The sequence below is a fragment of the Mus musculus genome, chromosome 13, assembly GCF_000001635.26.
Source record: "Mus musculus strain C57BL/6J chromosome 13, GRCm38.p6 C57BL/6J".
Lineage (NCBI taxonomy): Eukaryota > Metazoa > Chordata > Mammalia > Rodentia > Muridae > Mus > Mus musculus.
In genome coordinates, this window is record NC_000079.6 from 67,812,541 (window position 1) to 67,829,821 (window position 17,281).

The 17,281-nt window shown below is 40.5% G+C and overlaps 1 protein-coding gene and 1 long non-coding RNA gene across 2 annotated transcripts in view; one reads left to right on the forward strand and one right to left on the reverse strand.

Moving 5' to 3' along the window:
* 4930525G20Rik (RIKEN cDNA 4930525G20 gene) overlaps nucleotides 1-17,281 on the reverse strand; it is a 34,392-nt gene that overhangs the window by 15,947 nt on the left and 1,164 nt on the right. The window contains exon 2 of the long non-coding RNA NR_045194.1: nucleotides 5,521-8,237. This is a non-coding gene — a long non-coding RNA (RIKEN cDNA 4930525G20 gene). The remainder of the gene's footprint in view (nucleotides 1-5,520; nucleotides 8,238-17,281) is intronic.
* Zfp273 (zinc finger protein 273) lies at nucleotides 1,276-14,460 on the forward strand. Its single transcript, NM_198322.3, has 4 exons — nucleotides 1,276-1,356; nucleotides 9,701-9,827; nucleotides 10,560-10,655; nucleotides 12,444-14,460. The coding sequence occupies exons 1-4, from the start codon at nucleotides 1,351-1,353 to the stop codon at nucleotides 13,718-13,720; spliced, it is 1,506 nt and encodes a 501-aa protein (NP_938081.2). The 5' UTR covers nucleotides 1,276-1,350; the 3' UTR covers nucleotides 13,721-14,460.

Genomic DNA, 17,281 nt, shown 5'->3' on the forward strand with positions numbered 1-17,281 from the left:
GAAGATTATAAAAAATCAGGCACTAGATGTTAAATAATTCCATGGGGCTGGAAAGTTAGTTTAGCACTGATCATTAAAGATTTATTAACCTGCTCCTAGAAATATGCCACTAGCTTTGGACGGCAGCCCCCACTGGATACATCCTTTTAGAATTGTTATATTTTGATGATTTATGATGATGTTACCTGTTCTGTTTGCAATGCACTGAATACATGGTTTCAGAGTTGTAATGCTTGGATGATTTTTCTACTTTACTGTGCCAAATGATTTTTGTTGGTATCTGTGAATGTTTCATTTGGATGTAGTTTCTAAGAGATGTAATGTTTAGTTTTTTAATGTATAATATCTCCTGCTTGAGAGCTGCAGAATACACTCAGATTCAAACTGCCTATGTGTTTGTTTCTATTTGTCACTGTCAAAACCTTATCCACCTAGCTTCAAGGACCCTCATTCCAGGGACCCTCATACTTGACTGTGGTGCTCCGCGGCAATCTCTTATGATAGAAATCCTATGATGAGTGATGAATAGTGTGTCAAGAGTCAGTTCACTGGCCATATTGAGCCCAAGATCAGTTTTCCTCCCATTGAGAGTAGAGCCAGGAGCTGGAAGAACATCTGGTGGTGAATAGTTGTGTGAGATTGTGAAAGAGAATCCGGTAAAGCTCTGGCACAGCTCTCTCAAATATTAAATTGTTTACACGGATTAATTGAGGAACGTGTGGACAAGGGACTAAGGACAGAAGAAAATCTCAAAGGGTTTCTGGGGCTTATCGGTAAGAGATATCTGTGTTTCCTAGCCCATATCCGCCCCAAACTGTGGATTTCAGTGTACACACCAAAATTGTTCTGTTTTTTGTTTTTGTTCTCCTCTTTGATTTAGTGTCATAATGGATGTTAAACCTAGGCCTCCTTTACTCCAGGCAAGTGCTTCACCAGTGAGTAGCCCCCCATCTCTTTTGGTAGTGTGTAATTTGGGACATAGACTTGTGATTCTTCTGTCTCAAACCCCTGAGCTTTTTAAGACACAGCATTGATCAGAGTAAGAAGTAAACTTAATACACATTACTGTAAAAGGCTGCACTCATATTCGCAAATTGCCCTTTGTAAATTTGGGATTTTTAAAGGAGCCTAATTCCAGTTAAATACAATCCATGACCTATAAACCCTCTGACTTCTTTGGTTCAGGGCAGTCCTTCGCATAGACTTCTGGGAAATGTAGTTTCTCTCTGCATGACCCCGCTAGACAGGACTCTGCTCTCTGTGCTTCCGGGTTCATTTTGCATTTGTGATTCTCCAAACTCTGCGGCGTTCTCAAAGTTCGGACAGTGTGGCTTGTTCTTCGCGCTTAACATGGAGGTTGGTCCCGGGTGCAGCCTAGACTTGCAAACCTCATGAACTCTGAGGTTGGGCGGGTCCGGCGTGCAGGGAGCCGGTGAGGGCTGGGCGGGAGGCGGAGAGAAGCCCACTTGGATGTGCAATGCAGATCTAGGCTTGGCCAGAGTGCAGGGGTGGGGCGCACGCACGGTGCCAGGAGCGAATGCTCTGTTAGGACGGAGCGACTGCCAGAGTCAATCATGTGTTTCAGGGACCTGAGAGGTGGCCTGCTAGTGCAAGAATGGAGATCGGAAAGCTTGAATCCTGTCTAGTGACGTCATGATTAGAGGGACTGCATTTCCCACAAGTCTATGCGAAGATCTCCAAAAGAGCGCTATTGCCCAAGGCTTTTCAATACCTTTAGGCTACTTTTAAAATACCAGATTTAAAGAGGTTGTTGTAGGAATATGATTCCACCTTTCAATGTCACTGTGTATTGAGTTTACGTCTTACTTTGATCGATATGTTGTGACTTTAAAAGCTCAGGTGTACCTAGAATCGTATGGCAGGAGGGAAAATGCACATTGACACAATTTTACCTTATGATAATGGAGCAAGGAGCTACACTGAGACACACCACATGGCTAGAGCAGGGTGGCTTGGCTGATCGTGCGGAAGCAGGCTATGATGAGAGCGCACACAGCCCCTTGGCTGGGGAAGCTTGCTGTTACTAGCTTTCACATTGCTATTGTCAGATCCCTCAGGAAATCTAGAGCAAGTGGGTTTTTCTGAGCCCTCCCATATTCTATGACAGGCCCAGGACTCTGGTTTTGAGTTCGTGTGGCTCATAGTTTCCAGGACAGGGAGTTCTGCGGGGGAGTTTGGTGTATGGGATGTTCGTCCCGTTTTCTTTGTGATAAATTGTTAGTTTTCAGGGCGGCTCACTTTGGATAGGAATCACTCCTTTACCCACTGTGACAGAACCCTCACATTCACACACCTGTATGAGGCAAAAAAAAAACAAAAAACAAAAACAAAAACAAAAAAAACAAAAAACAAAAAACAAAAAAACAAAACCAAAACCAAAACCTCATAGAGGGGGCGCTCTGAGCTTTGTACCTTCCCAGCTATCACTGATCCTATAGTACAGACTGGAAAATACTAGAAGATATTAACTCATAAAATTGCACCAGAGACTGCGATGTAAGAAATTTGTTTTCTTGTGGAAAGATTGAGAGATGAAGTTGAAGAGCTGTGGCTCACTCATGGAACTGTGATTGTAAACAGCTGGCTGCTCATCCCGTCCTTTGTATACACGTGTCTCCTCACCCTGCCATTTGTGCTGTTTTTGCCACACCAGTCAAATTGATTTGTATGCTGGAGACTGACTTACAGCATTAAAATCTATACCTAAGAAGCATGGGTTTAAACTACATTATCGTAAATACTAGTATTTTCTATGTATTTTTTTAAGATGTATTTATTTTTATTATATGTAAGTACACTGTAGCTGTCTTCATACACTCCAGAAGAGAGAGTCAGATCTCATTATATATGGTTGTGAGCCACCATGTGGTTGCTGGGATTTGAACTTCGGACCATCGGAAGAGCAGTCAGGTACTCTTACCCACTGAGCCATCTCACCAGCCCTCTATGTATTATCTAACTATATTAAAATAATATGGACACATTCTAGTCAATGCCACTGTCATCATTTGTATATTCTTGGATCAGGGAGTGGCACCATTTGGAGGTGTGGCCTTGTTGGAATAGGTGTGACCTGGTTGGAGTAGGTGTGTCACTGTGGGTGTGGGCTTAAGACACTCACTCTAGTTGCCTGGAAGTCAGTCTTCCACCCGCAACCTTTGGATGAAGATGTAGAACTCTCAGCTCTGCCTGTGCCATGCCTGCCTGGATACTGCCATGCTCCCACCTTGATGATTATGAACTGAACCTCTGAACCTGTAGGCCAGCCCCAAGTAAATGTTGTTTTTATAAGACTTGCCTTGGTCATGGTGTCTGATCACAGCAGTAAAACCCTAAGACAGAAGTTGGTACCAGGAGTGGGGTATTGCTGTGATAGGCCTGACCATGCTTTTATTTAAAAGAATGTGGATTTTGGGACTTTGGATTTGGAACAGAGTGGATTGCTTTAAATGGGGCTTAATGGATCATTATGGTAGGAATATGGAAGACTTTGTTGCTGTGAGTAATTTGAACTGTGTTGACCTGGCCCAAGAGATTTCAAAGGAGAAGTATTTCAGTATGTGGCATAAAGACTGTTTTTGTGGTATTTTGGTGAAGAATGTGGCTACTTTTTGCCCTTGTCTGAAAAGTCTGCCTGAGGCTAAGGTGAAGAGACTTGGATTAATTGCATTAATTGCATTGACAAAGGAAGTTTCAAAAAAGTCCAGCAGAGACTTTGTTCTCTGGTTAAGTCTCACAAAGAGAAGTTTGAACAAGCATAGCAAACTTAGAAAGGAAAAATATAAAATATATGGTTCGAGTATTAAGGGGTACCAGGAAGTGAAATGGAGCAAAATCCTGTGTTCTAGGAAATAACAGATTAAGGGAGTGGGACTTTGGGGCAAGATCCTACCCAGCTAAATTTAGGTCCAGGCATGGTGGTACACACTTTTAATCCCAGGAGACAGGCACAATGATCTCTGCATTCAAGGTCAACCTACAGAACAAGATCCAGGATAGTCAAGTTTAGGCAGTGAAGGATTTGGGAAACAGAAAGCCAGTGACAATGTAATAGTACACGCAGGTCATGTTCTAGTTCCTGCAAGCAGCAGAACTCCCACAGCTTCAGCCATGTGGCTCTGCCTCTAGAGTTAAGAATGGAAGGAACTACTGGTTAGCTGGAGCTAAGAAATTAGCAGTGATTAAGAAGAGACCAGTATCACTGAGGTGAAATCTGGGAGCACAAAGCCGCTGTGTTCCAGAGATAGCCAAGGTTGTACCTCGTGCTGCGGCTGGGCTTGGTAATGTGTAAGAGTCACCCAGGTGGTACTGGTTTTGAAGGCATGAAGGTGTCATGAAGAACAACTGAGACTTGGCACTGTGAGAAGTCATGGAAGGCCATTGGAGAAGGTATAGCCTCAGCTGTAGTTGATGGCCCAGGACTGCAGGGGTCATGCAAAGGATTTGAGGCTTGGTACCATGAAGAGAGCCTATGAGAGGCTAAATTTAGCTGGGTAGGATCTTGCCCCAAAGTCCCACTCCCTTAATCTGTTATTTCCTAGAACACAGGATTTTGCTCCATTTCACTTCCTGGTACCCCTTAATACTCGAACCATATATTTTATATTTTTCCTTTCTAAGTTTGCTATGCTTGTTCAAACTTCTCTTTGTGAGACTTAACCAGAGAACAAAGTCTCTGCTGGACTTTTTTGAAACTTCCTTTGTCAATGCAATTAATGCAATTAATCCAAGTCTCTTCACCTTAGCCTCAGGCAGACTTTTCAGACAAGGGCAAAAAGTAGCCACATTCTTCACCAAAATACCACAAAAACAGTCTTTATGCCACATACTGAAATACTTCTCCTTTGAAATCTCTTGGGCCAGGTCAACACAGTTCAAATTACTCACAGCAACAAAGTCTTCCATATTCCTACCATAATGATCCATTAAGCCCCATTTAAAGCAATCCACTCTGTTCCAAATCCAAAGTCCCAAAATCCACATTCTTTTAAATAAAAGCATGGTCAGGCCTATCACAGCAATACCCCACTCCTGGTACCAACTTCTGTCTTAGGGTTTTACTGCTGTGATCAGACACCATGACCAAGGCAAGTCTTATAAAAACAACATTTACTTGGGGCTGGCTTACAGGTTCAGAGGTTCAGCCCATTATCATCAAGGTGGGAGCATGGCAGTATCCAGGCAGGCATGGCACAGGCAAAACTGAGAGTTCTACATCTTCATCTAAAGGCTGCTGGTGGAAGACTAGTCAGTGGAAGACCAGGCAACTAGGGTGAGGGTTGTAAGCCCACACCCACAGTGACATACCTACTCCTACCAGGTCACACCTATTCCAACAAAGCCACACCTGCAAATATGTGCAAGAATATACAAATCATCACACAGCTTAAATAGTGTGCCGTGGTGTGAGGATATGACGTTTTTATTATTCATTTGTCAGTTAAAGGAAATTTAGATCATTTGTATTTCCTAGCTATTATGAACAGAGAAATAACCCACCTGGCCGAGCTGGGTTTTGTGGAGGAGGATGCACAATCCTTGTACGTGCTGACAAGTGGCGTAACTTACACCTGTAGTACATGAACATTTAGCTGTTGATATAATCTTCATGCTGATTTCCAAAGTTGCTGTATGTTTGCAGTCTTGGCAACAGTGAAGGTTTCTTTTTATCCAGTCCTTGCCAGCATTTGTTGTCAGTTATTTTGTTGATCTTAGCCTTTCTAGCTATGGTGAGAGAGAATCTCAGTTGTTTGAATGTGATTTCCCGAATAGCTAAAGATGATGAGCAGGTTTTGAGATACATTTTTCTTTTTAGCCATTTTCATTTCTTCTATTGAGAATTCTGTTTAAATTCCTAGCTCGTTTTTAAAATTGTGTCATCTGTTTCCTTAAATCTTTGTTTTTTGAGTTCTTTGTATATTTTGGGTATTGATCCCCAGACAGATGTGCAGATGCCAGAGGTTCTCTCCCATCCTGTGGGGTTCTGCTTAGCTCAGTTGGTTGTTTCCTGAACTGCTGGAGGCTGCCTGTCAATCAGCCTGGGAACCCGGAGGAGTGAGAATGATTATAGGAAAGTATGAAGATGCAAGAGACAGAGCTTGGAGGGCTTCTGGTCAATACCATGCCAGCTGTGAGTGTATTTTCTCAGTGTCTTTTAAAGGCAAGCAACAGAAAGCATGACCAACTCCAGGAAGTTAGACAATGACTGCAAATGCTTATGACCATTTTGTTCAGGCTTGGGCAGTCTCTCAAGGACATATGCTTAAGCACAGGAACTTGGCAGGATGTAATGTACTTCTTAAGTAAAAACAAAGACAGATGTCAGCAGACTCATTCATGATTAATCATAGGCAAGAACTCAGCCAAAGTTCATTCCGGATGTGGTCTGCACACTTAGCTGTACCTAATTTTTTAGTTCTCTGAAATCCCATCTCTCCATCATTGGCCTTAATTTGTGGGCAAAAGTAATCATGTTTAAAACGTTCTTTGGTGCACCTATATTTTGCAGAATACTGCTTATATGTTCTCCTAGCAGTTTAGTGTTTCAAGTTTCAAAATGAAGGGTTCAATCCACTTGGATCAAAGTTTGTGCAGGGCAATAGATACAGGTCTAGTTTCATTCTTCTGCATGTGGTCATCCAGTTTTCCAAACACCACTTATCGAAGGTGTTATCTTTTTTTTCCAGTGTATGTTTTTTTGCCTCTGTCAAATGTCAGATTGAAACAATCCTAAATTTTCAGGATACAAGCAACCTGATCATGGTATATGGTCTTATGACATTTGCTTGTATTTGGTTTCCATGACTCTGTCACTCATGGGGTCTCCACTGCAACTGAGGTTGCACTTTCCACCAATTCCTTTCCTGGCCTTTCACAGTGCTAAACCCCAGCTTGTTTTCCTTGCTTGCATGGCTTCAGCATCAGTACCGTGAGGGAGAATCATCCACTATGAAGTCCAGATGGTAGTATGAAATGCCATGTTAGTTCTTTCCACCACAGTCTCCCTGTGCCGACTCTGAAGAAATAACCCTCAAAAGATAGTACCTTAATGATGCTGGTCTCCTTTTAATCACAGCTGATTTCTTAGTCCCAGCTAAGCTGTATGAACTGTACCAGGGAAGTTTTAAAAAAATGCATGTACCATAGTATACTTTGAGCTTTGTATGTACAAAACAGAAAAACTTTCTATGGTGGTTTGAATGAAAATGGTGCCATAGGTTCCTATACTTGAATACTTGGTCTCCATTGGTGAACTGCTTGGGAAGGATTAAGAGGTGTGGCCTGGTTGGAGGTATGTCATTGGAGGCAAGCTTGAGGTTTCAAAGGACTCCCACAATCTTCCAATTGCTCCCCCTACCTTTTTCTGGTTTCTCTTCAGTACCAGCTGAGTTGTGATTACCAAAGCCCAGCACTACTGACATGAACCCATTACTGTCCTGGGACAATTACTATTTGTTAGCTGGGACTGAGAAATCAGTTGTGATTTAAAAAGGAGCAGCAACATTGAGGTTCTGAGTTCTGTGAGTATTTCCACAGCACTTGGAGCTGTGTGGAGTGTTGTGGAGGGGGCCCACACTGGATTTCAACAACTGGACTTGGTAGTCTATGACTCTCCCAAATAGTGTTGATTTTTAAGACATGAAGATGTGATGGAAAGCAGCCGGCACTTGGTACTGTAAGAGGCCTGGAGAGGCCACTGTTCAAAGGGTTGCCTCATTGACAGTGCAGACCTGGAGAGCAAGTGTCGTGGAAAGTGGATACATGCAAGTATCAAAACTACCCACGATGACCAAGTGGCTCTTTTCCTGGAAATGCAGACTTGGTTCAGTTCCTTTGGAGCTGTTTACCTAGGATTGAAGTAGCTGGATCGCTTAGGCAGTTATATTTTGATTTTTTTAAAGAAGGTACAGAGTGGTTTTCACTGTGTCTGCTCCAATTTACATTGACACCAGTTGAGTATCAATGTTGCTGTTACCCATGATCCTTTCCAACAGCTTTGCTTTACACATTTCACATGAGAATAAATTCTGAAAACAGCCTGCAGACTGCTCAGGGAACACCTGTGACTTTGCATTGTGCCGTCATCATCAGGAAATCTTTTGACAGGCTGCAGAAGGTCTTGCAAAGCAAGGAAAGTAGAGGCGCTACATTGGTTCACATGTATATGCACTTATGTGCAGCGCAGTCCAGTTGAGCCTCAGAACAGGGGGGATTGTCTGTAACAATATGGATGGGATAATTATGTCAGACCTGGAAAGGCAAGTAAAAGATGATCTTAGCCATAGAGAGACTCCAAAGAAATAAATCTCACAGAATTTGGAAATAACACAGGTGTCTCCAATGGGCCAGTGGTCTGAAGGAGAGAGGCACAGGAAGTATTGGCCAGCGTGTGCACAATGGAGTCAGGTAGGAGTATGACACTTAGGGTACTATTGCACAGAATCGTGACTGTGTGTGACAGTCCTGGAGTGTGTATTTCAGAAGCCTGGAAGACAGGCTTTTGAGCATTTTAAATGTAAAATTATTTGTTTCAATAACATGTTTAAGCTTATTTAAAAACCATGCAAAGTAAACACATTTATCTAATGTTATATAATCCCTTATTAACATGTAAATCCCTCATTTTTATAAGATTATCATAAACAGTAAAACTATTACTAACCTCATAGATCATTGTAGAAATTTATACACTGATTTAAGAAAAACAAGTGAGCTTAAATGCAGAAAAGTTAAAAATAAGAGAAAAAGCCAGGCGGTGGTGGCGCACAACTTTGATCCCAGCACTTGGGAGGCAGAGGCAGGCGAATTTCTGAGTTCAAGGCCAGCCTGGTCTAAAAAGTGAGTTCCAGGACAGCCATGGCTAACCCTGTCTCGAAAAGAGAGAGAGAGAGAGAGAGAGAGAGAGAGAGGAAAAAAATGAAGTGTAGTGTCATGTATTGATAACACTAGACCTTTGAAGAGCAATGCAATTGAGTCACGAGTTCTAACATAGCAGATGCCTGAATACCTGACAAAGAGAGGGAGAAAGAGACAAAAAAAAAAGTGTTAGAATTGCACTTAGTGTATTTAAAGGCTAGGCTCACATTTAGTGTAAATATATTCCAAGTGCTATTTTTCCTGTTTGAAATGTGCAAATGTGTAAAACTCTTGCACTTCCATTTCCTCTCAGTCTTCCTTTATTCTCCCCTTGGCTGCTCAGACTCCTGTCCCTTGGTGCACTTGTCTTCACTCCACCAGTGGATGAGTGCACATGCAGACACCTCAGCCCAGAGCTGCCGCATCAGGTCTGCATCTTCACTGCACTTCGCTCTCAGCATGGTGTATACTAAGTGTGGAGAGGCCTTCTTACCGTGCCTTTCCCCTGTGAGGATGTATGTAATGCCTGGCATAGAATGTAAACATACAACATTAAATGTGCAGTGTGTGGATACCTAAATTTTACATTTTTGTATTTATAAAACTATATCCACATAAGTTTGTTAGCCCTTATCTCATTCTCTTTTCTTTTATGTGGAGATTGTTTTGAGGAATGTAACCAACATTACTTACCAATTTAGAACCATTTCTCGCTCTCCCGTCACCTTGGGCAAAAGGTGACTGCAAGCTTGCTGACTTTGGTATTGACATCATTAACTGTTATATTTATTTAATTTATACTATTCATTTATTTCTATTTCAGGACCCTCTGTCATTCACAGATGTGTCCATTGATTTCTCTGCAGATGAGTGTGAATGTCTGGACTCTGCTCAGTGGAATTTGTATAAGGAAGTGATGTTGGAGAATTACAGCAACCTTGTGTTCCTGGGTGAGGATCACTTCCATTGTGAACTCTTATTTCACTGTCAGCATGGGACTGCTTGCCTGTCTTTGAAGAATAGTTCATGGGAGCTTGTGCTTTTAACTAGCTCCTCCCTCCCTCCCCCTCCCTCCCTCCCTTCTCTCTCTCTCTCTCTCTCTCTCTCCCCTCTACCTTTGGTTTTTCAAGATGGGTATCTCTGTGTAGCCCTGGCTTTCCTGGACTTGCTCTGTAGACCAGGCTGGCCTCAAACTCAGAAAGTTGCCTGCCCTCTACCTCCTAAGTGCTGGGATTGAAGGGGCGCACCACCACTGCCCAGCTTGTTGATTGGTTCCATATGGCCATTTTAAAAGCAAATTCTTGTTCATATAGCCAAGAAACATGTTTCTTTTTCTTTATTTTCTTTTCTTTTTCGTTTTCTTTTTTTTTTTTTTTAACAAATTTATGTGCAAAGTATTCGTCTGCAGTGGCAATGTTAGAAGCTGCCATGAGGCACAGGACACAGGTGTTAAAGAAAGTGTCTCACCTGTTAGTTTTAAGACTTTTCCTGTGATGAGGCTCAGGATCTGCAGGTTATAAGTTACTCCTAAGCATCCAATCTTCCAGAAGTATTTACACATAAAATTTCCCACAGTCCTTTATCATCTCTACATTTTTCTTCTATACACAGAACTAGGTTCAAATGTTAATTTCCTGGGGGGGGGGGGCGGAAGACAAGCCTCTTGTTCCTTTTCCAAACAGGTCTTGCTTTCTCCAAGCCATACCTGGTCACATTTCTGGAGCAGAGTTCAGATCCGTGGAGCATGAAGAGGAAAGAATCAGCGGCCATCCATCTAGGTGTGTAGGAATGAGTGAGCAGAGCTCACAAGTGACAAGTCAATTTGTAAAACATGTATTGAGAAGTTGTGTTTTGGTGGAAATCTCTTACTATCAAGGGGCTTTTCCTGCATGATGTTAACCCCGACAATCCTCTTCCTTCCCTCTGAGAAGCTTTGTATGTGTTTACAGTGGCTGACAAAGTCCTTTATTTACTTAACTTGTTTTCTTGTATCTGTGTGTGTAGTCTTCTCATCTGTATACACATTTGCATGTGTGTGTGTGTTTGCCAGTGTGTGTACATACACATTCACATGTACACATGTGCCTGAGGAGGACCACAGTCGATGTCGAGACTCTTCTTTGACAGCACTTGTATGTTGTTCAGTGAGACAGGGTCTCTCAGTCAAACTTAGAGTTAGTCCTCGTCACGCTTGGAATGACAAGCTGACCACCATACCCACCCTACATTTACAAAGGTTCTGGTGTACAAACTCCAGTCTTCATGCTTGTGAGGCAGGCATGTTGACTGTGGAACCATCTCCATGGTCCCTGTCCTTTTATTTTTCCTGGGAGGGTCTAGATTATAACAGACCTTACTTTCTCTGACTCAGAAAATGTGTACACCATTCTAACAGCCTTAGTAACACATTAACACCTCAGATGAGCATCTCTAACTCCATTTACATGCTCCTTAGCCAAATGAGCATCATCAGAGATTTCCTGTGTGTGCAGGTGTGCATGTGTGTGCACATGGCACTGCTCTTTGTGACATCAGATGATAAAATACAAGGGTTGACTTCATCCTTCCAGCCTGTGGGTTGTAGGGATGGAGGAGAGATGTTCAGACTTGCAGTCAGTGCTCCTGACCTTCTGGGCCATCTTGCTTAGGGTTTGATATTTCTATGAGCACTGGGCTTACTTTTATTTATTGCCGCTAAGTCAATGATAGTATTTTAAAATGCTGTGCTTTTATAAGTGTGTAGTCACAGCTGAAAACTACACAGCTAGATAAATTTTGATTTGCAGAGCTTCGATAGTCTTTCAAAAATTTCTGGCTCCCGAATTTATTCTCTTTTTCTGATTTTGACACTCTCTTTTCTATGTTTCAGATTTTAAGTCGAGACTCCTTCACATTATATGATAATATGATTAGCTCTATCCAATATATTTTTCCTACATGACAGTATTAATTATTGTATTCTTTATGAACAATGTAACACATTAAGGTACCTATATTATAGATCTATTGCCAATATTGTTATCATTTGCTTATAAAAATATTATTCCTGATTTCAAGCCATATATATTTTCTCTCTTCATTGGTTAATAGTTGTTATAACCTTCTAAATGAGCACTCCTAGAAATTGCGTACCTTTTGTTTTTACTGACAGACATGTTCCCTTAGCAAAGCTTTATGCTGCTTCTAGATTAACCAAAACGTTTTTCATTATTTGATTTTTAAGGTGATTATATTATTTTTGGTAAAATATAGTACAGTATTCATATTAAGAATGAGCAGCCAGGTGTGGTGGCGCACGCCTTTAATCCCAGCACTCAGGAGGCAGAGGTAGGCGGATTTCTGAGTTCGAGGACAGCCTGGTCTACAAAGTGAGTTCCAGGACAGCCAGGGCTACACAGAGAAACCCTGTCTCAAAAAAAAAAAAAAAACCAAAAAACAAAAAACAACAAAACAAAACAAAAGAAAACAAAAAAGAATGAGCAGTATAAATATAAAGTATATTTTAAAGTATAGTATAAAGTATATAATGGTATGCTTTTATTGATACTTAAATACTTTTTTAACAGGATCAAAACCCCATAAATGTAAAGAGTGTGGAAAGGCCTTTGATAGGAACTCAGTCCTTATTCAACATCAAAGAATTCATACTGGAGAGAGACCCTACAAATGTGAAGAATGTGGCAAATCATTTAATTATTCTTCCAGCCTTAAACAACACCAAAGAATTCATACTGGAGAGAAACCCTACAAATGTGAAGTGTGTGGCAAAGCTTTTAACTGTTCTTCATATCTGGGTAAGCATCAAAGAATCCATACTGGAGAGAAACGATACAGATGTGAAGAATGTGGTAAACCTTTTACTAATTGTTCAGGACTTATTGTTCACCGAAGAGTACATACTGGAGAGAAACCCTACAAATGTGAAGAATGTGGCAAGGCCTTTAGTGTTCGCACAACACTCTCTAAACATCAGAGAATTCACACTGGAGAGAAACCTTACAAATGTGATGAATGTGGAAAGACTTTTAATGTACACTCAACACTTTCTAAACACCAGAGAATTCACACTGGAGAGAAACCTTACAAATGTGAAGAATGTGGCATGGCCTTTAATGTTCGCTGCATTCTTTCTAAGCACCAGCGAACTCATACTGGGGAGAAACCGTACAAATGTAAAGAATGTGGCAAAGCATTTAACTGTTCTTCCAGCCTTCACCAACACCAACAGATTCATAGGGGAGAGAAACTCTATAAGTGTGATGACTGTGGGCAGGCCTTTAGCTGTTCATCATATCTGTATAAGCATCGTCGAATCCATACTGGCATGAAACCCTACAAATGCAAGGAATGTGGCAAGGCCTTTTACTGTTCTGTAAATCTTATTTACCACCAGAGAATTCATACTGGAGAGAAACCATATAAATGTAATGAGTGTGGGAAAGCCTTTAGCATTTGCTCAACGTTTTTGAAACACCAGCGAATACACAGTGGAGAAAAACCCTATAAATGCAAAGAATGTGAGAAGGCCTTTAATAATTGTTATAATCTAATTCAACACCAAAGAATTCATACTGGAGAGAAACCCTACAAATGTAAAGACTGTGGCAAAGCCTTTAATTATACTTCAAGCCTTGCTCAACATGAAAGAATTCACACTGGAGAGAAACCCTACAAATGTGAAGAATGTGGCAAGGCCTTTAACTCTTCCTCAAATCTTAAACACCATTGGAGACTCCATACTGGTGAGAAGCCTTACAAATGTGAACAATGTGGGAAAGCCTTTAAAAACTGCTCAGGCTTTACTCGACACTATAGAATTCATACTAGAGAAAACTCAGATTAGTACAACCATGTTGCAAAGCCTTCCATAATCATTTACTGATAATTCGACACTAAAGAATTCATATGAGAGGGGAACTTTAGAAATGAAAGGAACAAGGGAAGACCTTTAATAATAGCTCAACTCTTATTCACCCTCTTCCATTAAACGGAGGAGAAATCTTGTAATGTGAAGAAGATGGCTGTAATGAACAATCTATACTTATGAAACATCAAAATTTTCATTTTACAGAAACCCTGCAAATGCAAGTAATGGGGGAAATGCACACTCACCACGAGTGAATTATAATCAAACTGTATACATGCATAATGACTCGGGAAGGAACACTGTCAAGTACATAAAACTGAGACAACCGAACTCTTACAGTAAGAAGCACTGTGTACACTGTGTTGCAAGAGCACATGGATCTTAAGAGATATAAGAGACAAATCCCAGGAGTTGTATAGAATTTTAGCAAAGCAACAAATACTGCTTATAACCGGCAGGAAAATGTTTGGCCTGATATAAGAACTCATTACACACTTTGGATCATGCAGATAAGTCTGTGAGGACATCAGTATGTTATCAATCCAAATTATAAGCTCAGTTTTTACAAGTGAAAAGATCACAAGGACTAGTGATTTTATCAGAAGAACAAGACTGAGTCCTGAGGTTTCCGAGTCCTTTTTTTTCCCCAAAGTCCATAGATACATCATTGGAATATGAAGTTTATTAATTTTTGTAAATAAAAACAAGCTGTTATTAATGTGTGATTAGTATTGCATTCTTTTTTTTTTACTGTTTTTTTCTAAGTTTTATATAGGTTTTTTTTCATTAAGATAGAAAAACTACCTTAGTGAGGTGTAAAGGCTAATATTGGCTGTCCACCTGAGACCTAGGAAGAAGGATCCTCAGCTGAAGAATGGTCTGTATCAGTGTGTCCTGTGAGTGTGACTGTTACAGCCTCTTGAGTGCAATTGATGTAGAAGGGTCCAGTCCACTGTGGGCGATACCGTCCCTAGGCTGTGGACCTGGGCTCTATAAGAAAGGTACCTGAAAATGAGACTAGGAATGAGCCAGCAAATAGCATTCCTCCATTCTCTTTGCTCAGGTTTCTGCCTTAAATACTTGCCTTGGCTTCCTTCAAGGATGGACTGAAATGTGTAAGATGAAATATACCCTTTCTTCCCCAAGTAGTTTTTGGGTCATGGGGTTTATCAAAGCAAAGAAACAAATGAGAACATAAAGGACCTAAGTAACATTTTAATTACTTATTACTGGGGAATTTTGGGATATTTAGTTGGCTCCTAATGTTGATGTGCTTCATGTAATTTTTAGCATCTTATCCTTTGTGTTATATCATTATTTATCCACTTATCATAATTACTTTTATAATATGTGTTTTATAAAAATAAAGTTATGCCCTTTTTGACTCTTGTATTTTACATCAAATTCTGACAAAAATTTACTATAGAACCTCTTTAGCCTTACAGTGCACACATTTTTGGTAGTCATTCACATTAGCTGAAATACACAATTATAACGTGATGAACTTTAGCTCTGAGAGAACATTTGAACATGTTTTCAGAAGAAATTTAAGAACTGCTGAAGTAGAGAATAATTTTGAAATAATTGACTTCTCATTATTAAATGGTCAACTATACATCCTGAAATACATGTATGTTTCATATATACATATACATACACACATATACATCTGATCTTCATAGAGCTTTGATAAATGATTGCTTTTCAATTTTGATTCTAATTCTAATATTAGTATATTCAAACATCACATATTCCTTGTAAAAAAAGTACATGAAGTCATATTTTACCCTTTATGTGCTCTGGTACTGTTTAATATTATTTAACAGTTTTCTGAAATAGTAAACATTGTAAGACACACATTCATTTATTATTTCATCCCATTTAAAAAAATCATTCCTCCTTTTCATTTGGTAACATACATGATAACATTTGATGTTTATGAGATACTATGTAGAGGTGAACACTTGAAAAGCTTCACATATGTTATTGTTGTTAGAAACAACAGAAAGAAAATAATCTTTCATAGCAAGTAGAGAAACCCAGATGAGATCCTATTTACATGAAAATGTGATGAAAAACTGGTGTAAGCGCTGCGTATGGTGTGAAGATGACTGTGCTGCCATTCCAAAGAAAACACCAAGCTTAGGAAGAGACCTTTCATTTCCTACTCAGCTTCATATTTTTATTACTCTCTATCTACATGTGTGACACAGCCATTGTCCTTTAGAACCAGTGTAATGGCTCTCATTTCCTCTCCCCACTCAACTTCATCTTATCAAAAATTGGAATTCCTGACATGTACTTTCAATTTCTTAATACTTGGGTAGTTTTATTTAGGCATTCACGGGATTCTTCATTTTAAGTGCTTATTCCTAATTGACCCAGAGTAACTAGCTGTATATTTGTAGTGGTGAGTTTTCGTTACACCGCTTTGGGTTTCAGGGGGGACCACACATGTCCACCTGCCCAGGAGCTGTTTTTGGATTCGAGAATGAAAAGACACACACATTACCTTATTTTTAAAATGACTTGGCTACCTCAAAGGCTGGATACCCCTAAACCTTCCCCTACTATCTGAGGCCCAATCTCCAACATATATGCTGTAGAATGTGGTTTCAATAGACTTGTCAATTATATAATAGTAAGAATAGCAAATCTAGCTCCTCAAACAATTATGATTTTTATGGTAACAACATTTAGAACATTTAGAATCCTTTAGGTTACTGTGTTATATATTCCAAATTATTATTAGGTGTGAGTATCCTTTTCTTTCTTTATTTTTATTTATTTATTTTGAGACAGGGTTTCTCTGTATAGCCCTGGCTGTCCTGGAACTCACTTTGTAGACCAGGCTGGCCTCGAACTCAGAAATCCTGCCTCTGCCTCTGCCTCCCGAGTGCTGAGATTAAAGGCGTGCACCTCCATGCCCAGCAGGTGTCAGTATCCTGTAGTGATAGTGATAGTGCTTCTCGTGTGTGTGTGTGTGTGTGTGTGTGTGTGTGTGTGTGTGTGTGTGTGTGTGTGTGTGTGTGTGTGTTGTGGAGGCTTCTGGGCACCCCACACGGGGTTCAATAATAAAGACACAGAGACATCCATATAGTGTAAGGCTGTTGCATGGGGCAGTCCCTCATTTTTATGGCTCTACCTGGCCTCCTTGCCCTGCTCCATTCTGCTTCCATCCCTCTGCCCCAATTAGCAGCAGGACTGCCCTGTCCATAAGTTAAAGTTACTTTCTGGATAAAGTCAATGAAAACTCCAGGACCTCCCTGGGGCAACTTGCTCATTAACATGACAATCTCAGAGAATACTCCTTTTGCGCAGGAAGTGACAAATATTTACATGTACAAGGCAGGTTTTGTGGGTGATAGTAAGGACAGTACCTTATATCCAGCCAATGCTAGATGCTGCCAGCAGAGCTTAACAATTGAGAATGCAGGGGTATAGTTTCATTCATAGCCAGTAGTTACGATATCTGTGGGGGATAGGTCACCTCCCAAATCTAGGCACGTTGGGGCAGAAACAAAAGCAGACCACAGG